Source organism: Acromyrmex echinatior, chromosome 1, assembly GCF_024713525.1.
Source record: "Acromyrmex echinatior isolate Ae372 chromosome 1, ASM2471352v2, whole genome shotgun sequence".
Lineage (NCBI taxonomy): Eukaryota > Metazoa > Arthropoda > Insecta > Hymenoptera > Formicidae > Acromyrmex > Acromyrmex echinatior.
The window spans coordinates 1,580,001-1,597,892 of NC_141852.1; the positions used below are offsets into that span (position 1 = coordinate 1,580,001).

A 17,892-nucleotide genomic window follows, 5' to 3' on the forward strand; every position below is an offset into this window, starting at 1 on the left:
TCTCGACAAACAAGAGCACGTTGAATAGCGTTTCGATCCCGTAATATGCTTTATGAAAACGTGCGTACATATCAAACAGAATGGCGTATCTCTTTTTATCAAAATCCAAATTCAAATCATCGTAAGGATAAAAATCTGAATTTAGATAGAGTTTTATGTTACTCAAATAACAAGCACCGAACACACTTGTATCTTGCAATATGTTGTCCTTTCGATCAGTTTGCAGAGCAAAGATAACGTATCGCGATTTCTCGAACTGAGTAGCCGTTTTGATGGCCCATGAATGTTTGATATTTTATAATAGAGTATATTTAAATCCTATGAGCAAAAACTTGTGCTCAGATAACGACCTCTTTCTAATGCTCGTAGCATCGACAGCTTATTTATTTCGCTCAATAACACGTGCGGCATTCGCCATTGCACTTTGAACAATTCAAGCGTCGTTTGTCGCTGGATCTCCAATCCGACAATTGTTATTGCGCGATCTTATCAATATCAATTCGTGACAAGTGTTGACGACCACGCGTTTGTAATCTTCGCAAAAGCCCAACAGCATGTTGAGCGGTACGCAAAAATTAAATATCCTTCTTCTATATCGGATCTAGTGTTCCATCCAGCATTCAGCGCAATCAAAGATTTATCATACGTCAGCGATACGTAGTTCTTGATGGTACTGGTAATTCCGACGTTTCTGTTGCGATCAATCTCCACACCGTTGAGTTCGTATCCAATTTCATTAAACATGAACGCGATGTAATTATTTTCCAATACCGCGGTAGCACCTCGGACCATTCTGTTTCTCGTCAGTTTTCCCTCAACATATAGAAAGCTTTCGCACGGCAACGTGTATAAATCCTATTGCTGCATGGGTATTCTTATTTCGTTGCTATATCCAAATGTTGTATTAGCAAACAGATTGTATGTGTGAGTCTCAAACTTTACGATGCGATTGTCGAAGATCGGATCGTTCTTAATGTTTAGGATATCAGTCATATCGAAAGTTGCGTACCGTGAACCCCAAAGATTTAAAAAATTTAACGTTCGACGGGATGAGTTTCTTCTTCCTGATGTAACTGGATGAGTAAATGTTATAGATCGGTAATGTTATCGGTCTTGTAAAGCGTTATCTCTCTGCGTGCGCTCCGCTCCGTTCAATACGAGCATCTCACGCTCGCTCTATCGCTGTCGTCATCGCACGTGTAATCTGACGGTGATCTCTTCTCTTCGAAAATCGAATAATCGTTCGTTTTGATCGACAACGTGTATCGTAAGATCCTTAATGCTCCGTGCGGTGATCAGCAAGTAAATGATTTGCGTGGGTCTTTCTGATATTTTATATCCCGGCGGCACGCTCGGCGAAAAAAATTCGTATATTGTATGTGCATCTTTGCCATTGCTGTACGCGTTCACGGTCACATTACATTCTACGCGGATAATATTTACGTTCATTATGTTGATCGACACGTTCGATTCATGCCATCTTCGCGGTCACAGTATACGCTTTGACGAGAATCCGCGATCCGACGCTATTGAACTTGTCAAACTTAATTCTGTAGGAACATCTAATCTCGCATCTCATCGCGTTGTAATTTGCGCGAAGCGTTATCGGGTATTTTCCATCCCCGCCATCGTCATGGGTGTTATTGCTACTGTTACCACGTACTGTTACTACGTCAACGATTTCAAGTGCGTCGCGGCGCGGACGTTTCTGTAAAATCGCACGTTTCAAAAATTTGTTTATGTCTCGCACTTTGTACGAATCCTTGGGAATTATAATTTCCGCGTCGTCTTTGCCGAAATAAAATTTTTTGTTCGATTCGTTCGATATCATGTGATAAGTTTCAAAAATCATTAGATCGAGCTCGTAGTCGTCATCACACAACTCTATGGCAGGAAAGTAGTTTGTCGTGAGGATAGTGCTCTTCCCGCTCAGTGTAAGTGTCAACGACATTACGGAAAAAGCGTTCGATGAATACTGTGATTTCGCGGCACCTCAGGTTTTATAAATTCGCGCGTATCAACCATTCGTAGAAACCGCAAGCACATTTGTCCGTAGAAGTTCTGATTATACATTTGATAGAACGTGCAATTGTACTCTATCGTCGTAACATCGTTTCCGAAATATTGCACCAGTTCCTTAGGTGGTCGAAGATTACCGAAACTGTCAAAGTACGCTACGCGATTGTTCCTCTTCGCGTAGACTACCCAATGAATATCTGGCCCTGTCGCATCGTCCAGATTTACGATATCGCTTTCGTTTCGACGCGCGCGGCTCATCGGTAAAGTATTAGGCATGAAAACACCTTTAAAGTACGGTACGCGCGTACGTCTCACGAGCACGTATAATTGCACGTGGTAGTTGCACCTGAGGGCATTTTTATCGTCTCTTTGGCGTTTTTTTTTCTTCGCTGCTACACCCTGTTTATAGGGGCTGAGACACAATCCGCGTTCCATCGCGCGATCGTGACGTTGCAGCTCCTCGAGCTGACATCGCGCGGTTTTGCTATCGTTTACCGCTTTCGCCACATTGGCCATTCCGCCAAACAAGGACCCGAACGCGCTCAACATTGGCAGAAAAAATAACGCGTCGCCTCGTTTCGTCATCGGTAGTTCCGTTTTTTTGTTGCTTTTTTCCTTGTTGTCGTCTTCTTCTTCGGTTTCATGCCCATGCCGATCTTGATCTTGACTTTCATCGCTACCCAAATAGCAGCAGCGGCGGCTCTTTCGCTCAGAGTCGAATCTCTCGCGGTGATGCGTCCTAGCGCTTTATCGGCTAGTACTTTGTCTATCGGTGAAATCGTTGCTCTGAGAAACGCAATGTCGTGTTCTCGGCACGCCGCGTCCAGCAGATTTATGCCCGCATCACTTCTGGCTAATCGCTTCGTAAGCCGAGTGTCCGAACTGCAAAACTGGTAGCCCGGGATATGTAACTCGAAAGGAAGCGCGTTTATCGCTCGATTCAGCAGACCGCCGCGCGACGCCAACATTAACTACCTTTAAGTCCTTTATCTTCGGTGTCGGATCGTCGATGTGCATCCGCTGCCACGGCTGATTGTAGCTCGTCGCGACGATACGTTCGAACCACTGAATCCGCCTTCACGTGTTCAGGAAGCTTGTCCCATACGTAGTCGATATAGTCACCATACACGCATAAGAGTACGACCTTCGGTATACACTGCAGCTGCTCGGCGCTCAAGTCCTGAATGTCGAAAGAATGACACAGAGATATACATTTTGTTACTCGCGGATTCGCGTGCCTTTAAATAGGCGGTCGAGAGCGCACAACCCGTAGTGTGAGCATGAACTTTGTACGCCAACCGCTGACGATACGCGTCACGAACTGCGACGCGAAATCGCGAATAATGAGAGGCGGCGTGGAGAAGCGCAAGCACGACGAAATGCTACCGAGTACGCGCGATTATTTGCGGCCCACCGAATTGCGGTAAAAACCAACGTTCTCATAAGCTTGATCAAGAGCCTGAATGGCGTACGTTTCGAGAACGTGTATACTCAAAATTGTTGTAACAGCCAAAGTATCAATATCTCGAAAATTTGTTTACGAATTATCGACGAAATCGGCTATTTTACGTTCTCCAACAACAGCAACGCCGTTTCACCGAGCGAGGCGCGTCCAAATTCTATTTTTATCTTTGATGACGTGGCATACGACAAGCAGGATGCGGTGAGAGAATACAAGCAGGATGCGGTGAGAGAATATAGTTTAATTCACAAACTGTATTTTCATAAAAAAATGTATTTATTTTAAATATAAAAATATATATACAAAATATATGAAATACATAAGATTTATAAAATGTTTATTATTTATATCATCTTTTTTCAATTTAATATATTAAAAAATCTTTATTTTTTTCTATAAATGTAATGTACTATATAAATGTAATACTATATACAATAATTATTTAGGGTTATACATTTCGATAATATAATACATTTTAATAATCAATTACACGATCATTTTTACAAAGGTATAAGATAATGTCCCCATGGTTATATGGTTGAATATTTTGGTTGAATTCGGTATGACGTATCGTTTGTCATCGTACGGACTCAGAGCGATTTTCGTCTCGGATGTCGTATATACTTGATGTAATTTTGATCTTATATATGACTGTTGACGCGTCATTTCAATTTCATCGTTTAAATCATCGATGTAATCGATAATACATCGGATGTAATCATCGAACGTTATAATTCGTGCTACGATGTTACTTTTGATACCCTTCGCCCTTTTAGTGTCCTTTTTACCATCTACTCTCAACGCATACATTTTCGCTCTGAGTCCGACGAATTCAGTTAATATTGCGCCATATTTTCATCCTTCATTAAATCTGGCACTTTTTTGTTCACAAGTGGTATACCATACACATTATCGATAGAATAATCACTCGTGTCAAATCTAGTGGATATCGCGCTTCATTTGTTCATAAACGTCATCACACTCGATGCAATATATGAGGCTATCTGTATACATAATTTCACATTTTTTGCCATACAGCGGTAACATATTCGGTGAAATTCATACAAACAGACTTTCGATATGTCGAGTAGGCATTCCTAAGTAGATCGGTTTGTTGAACTTCAACTCAAGTTTACGAATTTCAATTGCTATCAGATTTTCAGAAAATACACTTCTACTGTGAAAATTTGGCTTCGCGATCATTGCCTCTGCGCCGTATCGTCCATCTAATTGTGTTAATAATTTTACATTGATGTGATTGCACACGTTCTCCATGATTTGCTGAATACTGCATTATTCGTTAACTTAAATAAATTTTTCTCAAACTCATTCTTCGTAAGCGTTCTAAATTTTGTATTAAGTTCTATGTAATCGTGAAGCCATAGTGATTGTGCGAATTGCAATACGCGATGAATCTTTGTTACACGAAGATCGTGACGCACTGCTGCAAGTTGCAATAATGTATAACGTAACATTTTTTGTCATACATAGTCGTTAAAAGTTTATCCTGCTGCTTGTCAAGTGGCTTTATCACGCGTTGGACAGAATGGCAGGTCAACGTGTTCGTCGTGCAAACGCTCCGGATATTCTAAGTCGACCTCAATAACGTAACTTGTGAGCGAATCCTGAATCGCGTTAACGTCAAAGTCCGAGACATATCGAAATTTGGCGTATGGCAATTGTGCGAGAGCGCACCGCGCGGAAAAAGGTTCGAGTGAGAGAACGGCACAAGGTTGATATGATGCATGACAGTAAAATCAACTCCGTTTCTTTTAATTTAACAAAAGAATTTCTTTAATGTATTCAGTTACAAAGTCAAAAGATATAAGTAATTAAAATTAGATTAACAAAATATTAAAAGCGGTCACCTTTTCCAAATTGAGTTTGGAATCGCGGTGATGGAAAATCTCGGCGATTTTTCTCGACGCTTCTCGAAAGTTTCGTTTATAGCGATTTCACTAAACGGTTAGCACGGCGATTTTACGAAGCGAGATTACGACTCTAAGAACTCTAAGAACTTTTTTGGAAGTAAGAAGGAGGACGGCGAGATCGAAGCATTTATTGCTTTCGATCTGAGCTTTCCCTTTTGGGAAAAATCCAATAAAATTTTGCCACAATCGTGATTATTACGTGTACATTAGGTGTACAAAATTGATTGGCGCTTTGGATTCGTTTCTAGCGACGTTCAACGTAACAGTCATGCGCGGCAGAAAATCCGTGCGTGGGATTGGTGACAGCGCGTGACGTATTCGTCGGAGCGCGGCGCTCGCGTGCGCGAATTGAATTGTTCTAGAACCTTCGATTGTCCGTTGCCGGTAACGACAACTTGTTTGCGTGTAACGAATTGTTTTTAAAAGGAACAAAGAACGACGAATTTGATGATTTTAACGAAAATTAAAATCATGTTTGAGATGAAATCACGAGCTCAATTTGTGCATGCGTTCAATGACAATTAACGTCGATCGACTGAAAGAATTCTTGCTTTCCTTTCGAATTACCGATCTCAAACAGCAATGGTTGACACATCCATATAGAGTATTAACATTGAAGTACATCAAGTACGTAGAAGGTTTCGATGGATCATACGATTGTATATATTTGTTATTGGCCTGCTGGAACATTGACTAAGACCGCCGCGTATACCGCGCTCGATAAATATCACCATATCGATGTTAGTGAGTAGTTCAAAATTTACGCGTGGATGTTTCAGCATAGCGTCCCACGTAAAAGTAAAGTTTACCTGATAAAATATAATAATACGTCGAGACCGTAACTTTCAATACATTTATCGCGAAAATTTTCAAATATGTCGACTAACAGCAATACGTCCGTTTTTAAATATAGATCGCTATATTCACCCAAGGTTTGAACAGAGAACTATTGCCAAAACGTTCACGGCATACACGTAATCGCTTTCGAATACAGTGTCACCGGTCAAGGAACTGTAGAATGATTCACGCAATAGTAAACTTGTATCCTGCAGCTTATCAGCGCAATCAATGTATTCGTATGGAAAAATCCCTTTTCGTGTCAGTAACTCGAAGTCTTTTTCGAACAAATTTTGAAATTCGCATTGTAAAATTCGAAGTTCATTTTTATTGAGAAAGGATGCTAATTTATCGAGACTGGTACTTAAAAATTTATAAGAATCGTAATTTTATTGTGTCGTAATTTCGCGAATCTGATTTTTCAGCGGTATCTTTAACAATTTTTGTTAATGATATATATTTTTTCTTTGTTATTGATAATAAATCTATACTGCTTTCATATGGTGTAGCTATTTCTTTGATAATATAATAAAATATGAGTCATAACCTGATAAATTGTGGAAAACTATAGCAATAAAATAAGAGTTTCTATAATTTAAATTGCAATTTTTTTGAATGCGAAGGACCTCTGTAACGATCGGTTAAATGGCAATGATCGCTTACTCGATTATCATCTAGTGCGAAAGGCTTTTCGTACACGTGACAATGCGTCGCGCTACGCAATGTCTCCCACTGTTCGCTCGACAAAGTTTCCATAGGAACATTAGCTACTAAAATTTTTTTTACGCGAAGTGCTAAACTTCTCAGTTTTTCGATGAACCATGAAACGCAATCCGGATCGCGAAATTGATATTTTGATAGCAAATCGTTGTACGAACAGCGCACGTAGTATCCTATGCTAAATATTTTATGATGATGTTGCGCGTAGATGCTTCCTGATCGCTATCAATTTTCTCGCAGATGCATTCTAAATCAGCGTAAACGACAAATGGAACTCGTTTTTTCCTATTATAATTGTTAAAACTTAACCACTTGTCGTCGTCGCTCGGTAGTCGGATAGCGCAGTCGTCGATTTATCCGTCGGCAATCTACAATGTGTGACTGGAATCTCTCGTTGGAATGAAAATAATGTAAACAGCTACAAATAAAAATAAAATAATGTTAATTTTTTTTAAAAAAGAATTCGCTTTTATTAATCATATACTTACCTATCGCAAATGTACTTTTGACCATGATGCTTACTCAATTGCGAGCTCATGAGCCGGGACAAATTCTTGATCCATACGAAATGATTCACATTGTTGTCTCGCGGATCTTGAAAATGTAGTCTTGTAAATTCACATGTTTCTCCTTTCTGTCGTCGCGACTCAGCGAGTCGTATCGAGAGAACGTTTAGCATTTTCTGTCCCTCGATATCGTATACATTAATGGTCGTTGAGACATTCGAATTTCGTCAAATTCAGCACCATCGTATAGTGTGTGTAGGAAGATTCACGATCCGCGTTTCTTTCGGCTGGATACAGAGTGGCGACCATCGACCACGCGAAGCATTCATTGTCCATCGATCGCACGTTAATCACGTTAATCCGCTCTCTTTGTCATTATCTCTCGCACTTCAAAGCGACATCCCATTGCGCATTGGATTACACTTATTGATGTTTATTGTAAGATTCAAGATCCGCGACAACGCCCACTCACTGTCACGTTTTTAAAACTCTTCAAGAGAATTGTCAACGTGAGTTCGATGACGTGCTGCTCGCATATCTCATACAAGTTCGATGTTTGAAAGAGTTCATAATTTTTAGTATTAATACTTTTATTGGGACGTTTATCACACGTCGCAAATTCGCCGTTAAATATCGTATTTACTTTTATACAGTTTTATCTTTCCATTGTGTCTTGCACTCGCTCGAGCATTACACTGCTGATGTCTTCTAAAAATCATCGCGGCTCGATATAGTCGCGTTAATTATCACACCGGTTAAAATTTGATTTTCAAACGCTGCATCGATCTCTCGCTAAACAAAAGATCTTTCCACATTATTATCACTGTTATTGGTAGTGCTCGCGTAATCAAAATGCAGAAATCATCTTTCTAATGAGTCTTTGTACCCTCGAGTCGTGCAATTGTAGCGATTAGAGATTGTCTATATACAGTAGAGAGTCGTGGACGCTTGACATGATTGCATTCTTCAAGCTGTTTAATAAATTTATTGCATTCTTCTATCCACGCGAAACACTCCTTCAAAGTAGTAATTTGATGGAATCGCTTCAACTTGATCGCGCTCTACTTGATTGAAATCTCGATCCATATTTACAACGATTTATTAACAGTTAGACTTACTAACAGTTAGTCCACTCTCATAGATTTCAACGTACTATAATCTGGCGCATTTCTAGATTGAATTTATTTTCGTCTGTAACTCTCTCTTTTCAGAGTAGAGCATTATGCGTTCATTTTCAACGTATGCTTCAAAACGCTTCACCCTCAAAATTTATGAAAATGTAATTCTATCGAGTTTCACTTACATTTATTAGGTGTTGGAATTAATTCGTAGCGTTTTACAAGTGATGGGAAGTACTTTCATTAATGTATTTTTTAATGCTCATGTGAAATAAATAACATTCTTTCATTAAAAACGCTACGAATTAATTCCAACACCTAATACATTTCTACTAACCTTTGAAACATATTGCAAAAAACATGTTCGATTGCCATGTCCCCTCTCAAAAAAGGGATAAACGATCGAGGCTCTTTTATCAAGGAAGAAAGACATTATGTTTCAATATCATCGATTTCGAGCCAGATGTTGGCACTTAATCGATTAATTACTGAAACTTGATCGTATTTATTTAAAATAATTAATAAATGTTGTTTCTAGAAAAATTACGTTACGCTATATCTTGACCGAAAAATGGTTGGAGCATATACCGACGAATAGCCTTTATAACCCTTTTCATTTTATAATACAACCATTTATTTTTAGTATTGTTTTTTTGTTCATTGCAATATTCTCTTTTTTGTAATGTTTTTTGTTGTCTTGCACGTGCCTGCAGTCCCCAAAATTTGTGATGTCTTACTGCCACTCCGCATGACGCCATACCCCCACCTCCGAAGAATCCCCCGCGCCCCGCATTCCCCTTAGAGTTGCCGAATTAGAACTCCCATAGCATTACTATTTAGATCTAATATATTTGAATATTTTCGCGAATTTATGACACTTTTCTTTCTTTATCCTGTATTGTTTATCAATTTTACTTATATACTTCACGATTATTTTGACACTCATGTCTATAATGTTCTCACCATTAATCATCAGTTTCATCGTCTATTACTAGATAGCGTTTTCGTGTAAATTTTAATTTATCCTTATTTTTGTAATTTATAACATCAATAATTAATATTTTCATTAAATTAGTTAATTATTAATATACAATAAACCTGACAGTATGATGATCATGTACACGCAGATATTGTTATCAACCTCATCATTCATGTAAGTGCACATTTTGTTACAATTAACTTTTACAGTGACAGTATCATATTGATGCACTATGTTATTTAGTTTATCAAAATTTAATGAACAAGAGATGTGGACGTGAGAACTAGTCAATATTTGACTATATTAACGCTCTTACATCGATATTCTTGACATATCTGTTACTTCGATATTCGTGACGATGTCTATGATTATTATTTTCTGTGAATATTAAATTTATGTGAAAATGATCCAAATTAGGATCGAAACTTATATTTATCTTTTATAATAAAGTATGTAATTACACACAATCTGTGTTGGCTTTCAAAAACTTCTCTTTAACGTTTTGATTCGTTCATTAAAGCCTTTCTACTTGGATTATTTATTTTATTAAATTAATGTTAAATAAATATTAAACAATTATTTCATATAAATTAATATTAATAATAAATCAAATAAATAATATGAAATTAATATTTAATAAATATTCTTTTACTGATTCTTGTTTACTCTATACCTGTAAGTTATGTGCAGATAATGCAGAGTAAGAGCGAATATAAAACAACACAAATAAAAATAATATACGCTACTGAAAATCAGCGCGCAAGGAGGTGCGCAAATTATTTTTTTAAAACAAGTAAATTGTTACTTTATTTGATGTACAGATATCTTCTTTATTTAAAAAACTTGAGATTCTTTAAGGTTTCGACTCTCTTTCGAGTCTTCTTTAGCAATATTCTTATTCTATATTTGATTTCGCGATTTGACCTAACGATCAAGATAGTCACTCACAGATTGCTAAAACTATAGTGGAATCTGTTTCAAATTCAAATACTTATATGAACTTAAATTCAACCAAATAAGCGGCGAGTAACTCACTTTCACAGTCGCCAAATCTTCTCATTAAGTTTTGGATGCTGTTATTATTCACAATTTAACTTTTATTAATGTATGCATTTTATGCGAAACTGCTTGAACTCCGCCTAAGCAGTTCGGAGTGTTGATCTAAGGAGCGCTTAAATTGTCAAAGGTCAGATCGAGGGGATAATATAGTAAATATATATATATATATATATGTGTGTGTGTGTGTGTGTGTGTGTGTGTGTGTGTGTATATATATATATATATATATAAATTATGCGATCGTCTTTCTACTTTCATAGAAATACGAGGTGGAATTCCTACTGCAGCAACAGTGGTACGATCCTCGATTGCGTTATAGCAACAGATCCAGATACGAATTTTTAAATGCGATTCATCATTACGAGAACATCTGGTTACCGGATACGTATTTCATAATGCATGGCGATTTCAAAGATCCCATCATTCCTGTTCACTTTGCCTTGCGGATATATCGTAACGGCACCGTCAACTATCTTATGCGGTATTTGAAACATCAATATATCTGTTATGCAAATTAAATATTATTATAATTATTTCTTTCCTTGTAATTGCGAATGTTCTAAAGAATATTTCTATAAAATTTTATAAAATTTTTTTAATAACTTGAAATATTGGAAAATTTTTAATTTTTTTTATTTATTAGCTAAAAACGTTCTTCGTAAATGCATTATTATCCTTTTACAGGCGTCATCTTATTCTATCCTGCCAGGGTAGACTCAATATCTTCCCTTTCGACGACCCATTGTGTTCATTCGCAATCGAGAGCAGTGAGTAATTAGAATAGCTGTTAAATATGAATAACATAACTGTCCTTTTATATTGTATAAATATCCTTTTAATGCATGCTTAAATTAATAAAAACTTAATTTTATTTTCAGTATCGTATGAGCAGACAGCGATTACATATGTGTGGAAAAATGATGAGGGTACCTTACGAAAAAGCCCAAGCCTGACGGCACTGAATGCATATCTCATTAAAAATCAGACAATCACATGTCCGATTAAAGTGAGCTGGCGAGGTAAGCAAAACAATCACTTGTACATTTTCTAAGTTTATTTAGAGAAAAAATGAGATGTACGCATCTAAAACAATTTTTTTGAGAATTAAAAATAATATTAAATGCACTAGCACATTTTTCACGCTTTTATAATTCATTTTAATATTAGAATTTTATTTTTTATATATCATTACTTATTTTGTCAATTAAAACAATAATTTTCATATAAAAATGTAATTTTCTTAATATAATCAAAATACATATAATATTAATCATATACCCCATTTTAATCAACGCACTTGAATTCCTCCGGAATGCAAGATATCGAAATTCTATTTTTACGATGTTATGTGATGTCGAAGGGGACATATTTTGATTAACAAGATTTCATCTTGGACTGGACCATTAAGATCAAATGAAAGAATTTTTGTAAATGGCAATCTAATTTTTTAAATACCTACGTTTGTGGCCATACTCATTACGAGCGCTCAAAGCGTTATGATTCAAGGATAGAAAATCAATCTAAACACGAACTTCCAATGTTTGTGCATGTTCGAACTATCGTCCTTTACTACGAATGCAGAAAACAATACGATGTCTAAATGATGACGACACATTTGATACACATCATAATGTGCAAGCGCTTCATCCTATTGAAATTACAGTTTTTACCAAGTTAAAAGATTGATGTTCTCTAACAATTCTGGTAACTTTTGTTCCAGACTGTTGTAAGAACTTGTTGTAAACCACACTGTAGGATATCATTGAAGAAATGACCGATGATGTATCCATAATATGTTGTATTCATAATACTACACCAAATATTCACCGATCTTTGGTATAGTATTGTACTAATAAGGATTTCTTTGTGATTAATGTGAATTGTGTCGATTCACATGGCCTACATTATTTAATAAAAGTTACATCGTCAGAAAATAACACGTTCAAGAAAAAATTACTAATCCTTCCGCATTTTATATTGAGCCCAATTACAGAATCTGTTCCCCAAAATATGTCCTCCTCGATATCACATCATAAAAATAGGATTTCGATATCTTGCATACAGAGTGCGTCATCAAAATCTGGATAAATCGAACAATTTCTTTAAACAAAATGTTTTTAATGAAAAATTAAATACAAAAAATCCTTTCATATGATACTTGAGGGATCCCTGTAGAGCATAATTATTTGATATATCCCCCATTAGTTTGAATGATGGCCTCTATTCTCGGTCTGAAATGTTTGCACGCATGCTGTAATGTAGCGCTGTCTATGCCGACGAATGCTGCCTCAATAACGGTCTTTAATAATGTCACATTGGGATAACGAGACTTGTTTGTGATCCTTTCAACTATGCTCCATACGTAATAGTTCAAGGGATTTAAATCTGGGCTGTTGAGAAACCAAAATGAGAGCCGAGACGAGCAACTCGGCTTGTCCGGCAGCATCAGAGAGCATCTGTCGTGTCTTTAATGTGTACGATTTGTATCGAAAGTCCTCCTCAGAAATTCGACGCATTGTTGGCTCACTTACACCAACAATCGATGCTAATTTTCGCAATGATTGCCCTGGGTCATCCGAAATCAGCGCTTGAGCCCTTTCAACGACTGTAGAGGTCCTCGCGATGCGTTCTTTCCAGTGATTCTTCCTCGCTGGCATACTGGAACCTTCGTTGGACTGTTCTAAAGCTGTATATTTTGCCACAACGTCATAAACGGTTAATCTCGGGTATCCAAGCAACCGAATTATTTCTATTGCTGAGTGCCCAGCGCGAAGGCCTTCAATGATTGCAGCTCTTCGATTATATTCCGCACTTGGTTTCAACATCGCAGCCATTTTGAGAATATGACTGTTTACTAGAAGCATCAGGCTTTCTCGGACGCCAACTTCTGGCGGTGACACAATATAGCGGAAAATTTAAATTGAAATTTGTCCGGATTTTGGTGACACACCCTGTAGTATCCGAGAAATTCAAATGCATTAATTAAAATAAAATACACTCTATATATTTCGAGTATTATCACATACAAATTTCTTTTTTGTTTAATTCTATGCAAAGAACAACAAATGCAATGTTACACTTAGTAACCAGATGAATGCATTTTGTACATATATATTTATTTTACTCAAGCACCCCGAAGAGGTGTAAATTCTATCGTGCGATTTCCACGCGGTATATCTTGAATAATATGCCAGCGAAATTTTGAAGTCTTAAGAAGATCTCTATTAAATAAGGTTTCTAACTACTGTTTCGAAAACGTGATGATGTCAGTTATAAGAATGAAAGATATGGATTCCCATTTTAGAAATTCAAATCGACATGACCTTCACAATGCCACAAAAGATCAATCGCATATTGTAATGCATTATTTGATCCCCAACAACTTTCTTCTAAAACATTTTTCAAAATAATTACTTTTTTCGTTTTTAAATAGAGTAGAGTGGTCTGAAACATCCGGTATAAAGTGTTCCCGATCTATGGAATCACCTTTCATGAACAGGTAGAGCGGATTAAACTGAGTCGAAAGGTCTTTTATCATTTTTCAATTTTTGCAATAGGTCAATTTTTGCACTTAGGACATATTAATATCTAAAGATGATTAAGTAATCATGTATCCGCGCCAAGTATACGTCGGTCGCTTGTTGCGTAGGGAGTAGAAACTGCGGATAAGCGCGCTACTTAAGATATGACGCTTAGCGCTCGCCTACCAGGCAGTTCTCACGCGACAAGCGACCGCGACCGATGGACGGAAATTTGATGGTAGTTCACGCATGTACGTATTTATTTAGTAATCTTTAGAAATTAATATTTTCTACAGTATTACGAAAATTGTAAAATGATGAAGAACTTCTCGAATCAGTTCAATCTATTTGCTCATGAAAGGTAATTTCGTAAGTCGGGGACATCCTGAATATATGTAACACACACACACCACACACACACACACACACACACACACACACACACACCACACACACCACACACACACACGCGCGCGCGCGCGCGCGCGCACGCACCATGCACGCACGCACGCACGCACGCACAGGGTGTTTCTTAAAGGGAACCGGGTGGTTTGGAAGATAAAAAAAATCGACTTTTTTTTATTGCATTTTCGGAAAGTTGACAGTCTTGAAAATATGTTGTCAAAATCGTTCATAAAAATATGTAAAATAATGGAGTTATTCACGGTTTACTAAAATGATGTATAGGTAAAAATTAGGCGCCATATGATTGCTACTTCTTCGAACAAAGAAACATTTCGTGAAGTTTCATGAAGAGAATGAACTATTTTATGGCACAGAAATCGCCAAATAAAAAAATCTATTGTAAGTACTAAAAAAAGTATTCTAACTCAAAACTTTAAATTTTTTTTAATTTGCTGACATTGTAAACAAAAAACGGCTCAGCGTACTAATTTACGCTTTTTATACATTAATTACAACTAGTTTCTCCATACGGCAAACCAAAAAAAGTAATAAATTTTTTGAAACAATAATAGTTTTTTGGCAATTTAATGAAAAAAGTAATGGTCAAAAAAGAATTTTTTTTTATAAAGAAATAATTTTAACAAATCGCGATTTTTTATTTTGTTAGATTTACCATATATTTTCAACATCATTAATTATAAATCAATTTGATTTTTTGTTTTCAGACAACTAGTTGTGGCTCACAATGTCAGCAATTTAACAAAATTATGTTTGCCGCCATTGTTGCCTTTCGGACATTTTAATATATTTTGGTTCATAAAAATTCATATATATGTACAAAATGTAAATAACATATAGGTCCAAACCTAAAATTGATAATCATTTTTACAAAAAAAATTCATAAAAAATTATTAATTTTTTGATCCTCCAAATCACCAGGTTCCCTTAAAGTCCGCCCACGAATTATAGTATATAGCGCTATTTCTGAATAAAATTGAGTCGAAAAGTTCTGAGCCATTTTTTTTTTACAATGAAGTACTAGGTGGGGTGAAAAGTAACCTCCTTGGGAATGAAAAAAATTTTTTTCTTATGCAGAATCTCGCCCAAAATATGGCGTGTTCGCTCAGTACTAATCTTTGTAGCATCTGCTAGCTCGCGCACCTTCACTTTCCGGTCAGCCAACACCATTTCATGTATTTTTTTGACATTTTCCTCGGTAACCGCATCGGAGGGCCTGCCGCTGCGGACTTCATCGGTAGTGGAGTTGCGGCCACCACGAAACTCTCGAAACCAATATTTGACGGTGTAATCTGACGGAGTATTAGCCACATAATATTTATCCAACTTTTCTTTTGTTTCCTTCGCCGTTTTGCCTCTCAAAAAATAATGTTTTATGAGAGAACGAAAATCGTTTTCGCAAACACGTCAACAACAATCAGCTCTCAAAACAAAACTAAGGGCAGTATCGCACTGCCACTTGGCATGTCTGCCTAAATATGAACGGACTACAAGGCACCATAAACTTTTTTGCAGTAGTGGCGCATTCTGGCGGTCAAGGAGGTTACTTTTCACCCCATCTAGTAGTTATTACCGAGTAATGCTAATCCAATTGGCGCCGTGCTTTAGACGGGTAAATGTCAATGAATCGCGCGCTGCACATCACTGCGTTCCTTTTGACTGCGTTTAACAGAAAAAAATTAATCAGTTAGCGCTTAGTGATTCCTTATTTCCTTCGCTGAATCTAAGTCTAGAAATCAATCATATTAAAGTATCACTAAGTATTAACTGTGATTAGTTTTCTCTGTTGAATGCAACTATTGCTTTAACTGGTAATGTCCTTAAAAAACAAAGTCTGGCATACTCGTAGACCTCTTTTCATTGGGCTAAAGTCAATCTCCTAAAAATCGCAGAATCACCAATATAAGCGCGAACACACATGCATAGTTTAAAACGGATACAGTAAAATAAAGGAAGAGATCAGATGTTTTTTAATATTTTATGTATTAGAAATATATAAAAAAACGTATAAATATGTAATAAAAAGAATAATGAAAACTATTTAATAATAGAATGCATCGCCATTTTACTCTTACATACACAGTAATATTTTGTAGGATTTGAATCAAATCTTCCTATGTTTTTTATTCACTGCTGTCGTCTTTCATAATTTTTTGAAAGATAATGCATTATAATTACTTTCCTTTCATAAAATGGTATATTTTACTACACAACAGTATATTGTTACGTATTCTGTAAATATAGAGACTTATTATTATAATAATTTTACACTCATAAATACTATTCCTACTATTCCATTTGCTATATTTACAATATATTAATTTTTTTGTTAGGACGTCAATACTTTTTAAACTAATTCTACAATGAGTCGATAGTCGGAAATTTTATTAAGTCTTAATCAGTCGTATGAGCTTTCTATAATAAACCATTACTTAAGCTTTAAATCTGAAGCCGTACGAAATTAACCAAATTGATTATTCTTCTCACATTTGATTGTGATGGTCGATTTCTTTCGGTTTATAATAAGATTTAAATAATATTTAAAATTTAGATAATATTTTATCGCGAAAAGCCCATTAACCTAAATACTGATTATAATTTTTCAAATCTACAAGTTGTTAATTGTACAGCGAGTCATTTTGCTCGACTAATGAAAAGGAACAAAGTTGAATTTGACCAGTCTTAAGAAAATCGGTAGTCTTGGTCATACAAGTTGACTGTTGACCAACTTCATCAATTCGCCAATAAGACTTAGGGCTACTAACTACCGACTCATTATAGAATCAGTATTATGCGTTTTTTCTCTCCATATAATATAATTTCTATTTTTTTTGTATTTGTTATATACTATATACTATAATATATTATTAGGTGTTGGAATTAATTCGTAGCGTTTTACAAGTGATGGGAAGTACTTTCATTAATGTATTTTTTAATGCTCATGTGAAATAAATAACATTCTTTCATTTAAAAACGCTACGAATTAATTCCAACACCTAATAAAATAAGTAAAAGTAAAAAGGGCTACGAGCCTAAAACATAAATTGACAAACTGTATGAGTAGTTAAAAAAGTTTTTTTGAAATAAAACTATGTCATAAATTAAAAACGTAAAATATAATTTGACAATCAGAAGTTGAACAAACGTTTCGATCCTGGTTGGATCATTTTCAATGTGACAAATAAATTAGTGTGACAAAATAAATTAACAACGATAATTAACAATAGAGTTATAACGTAAATAAAAAACATATAAAAGATCAAGTAAAATTCGCACGCAAATTAACTATAAAACTCGCTCCAAATTGAGAGGAAATC

The 17,892-nt window shown here is 36.0% G+C and overlaps 1 protein-coding gene across 29 annotated transcripts in view; it reads left to right on the forward strand.

Moving 5' to 3' along the window:
• Positions 1 to 17,892, forward strand: part of pHCl-1 (pH-sensitive chloride channel 1) — a 673,866-nt gene that overhangs the window by 367,707 nt on the left and 288,267 nt on the right. For all 29 annotated transcript variants that reach the window (XM_087405588.1, XM_087405385.1, XM_087405990.1 and 26 more), the window contains 3 exons: positions 10,892 to 11,112; positions 11,316 to 11,398; positions 11,510 to 11,650. In XM_087405588.1, the coding sequence (XP_087261714.1) occupies positions 10,892 to 11,112; positions 11,316 to 11,398; positions 11,510 to 11,650 (445 nt within the window). The remainder of the gene's footprint in view (positions 1 to 10,891; positions 11,113 to 11,315; positions 11,399 to 11,509; positions 11,651 to 17,892) is intronic.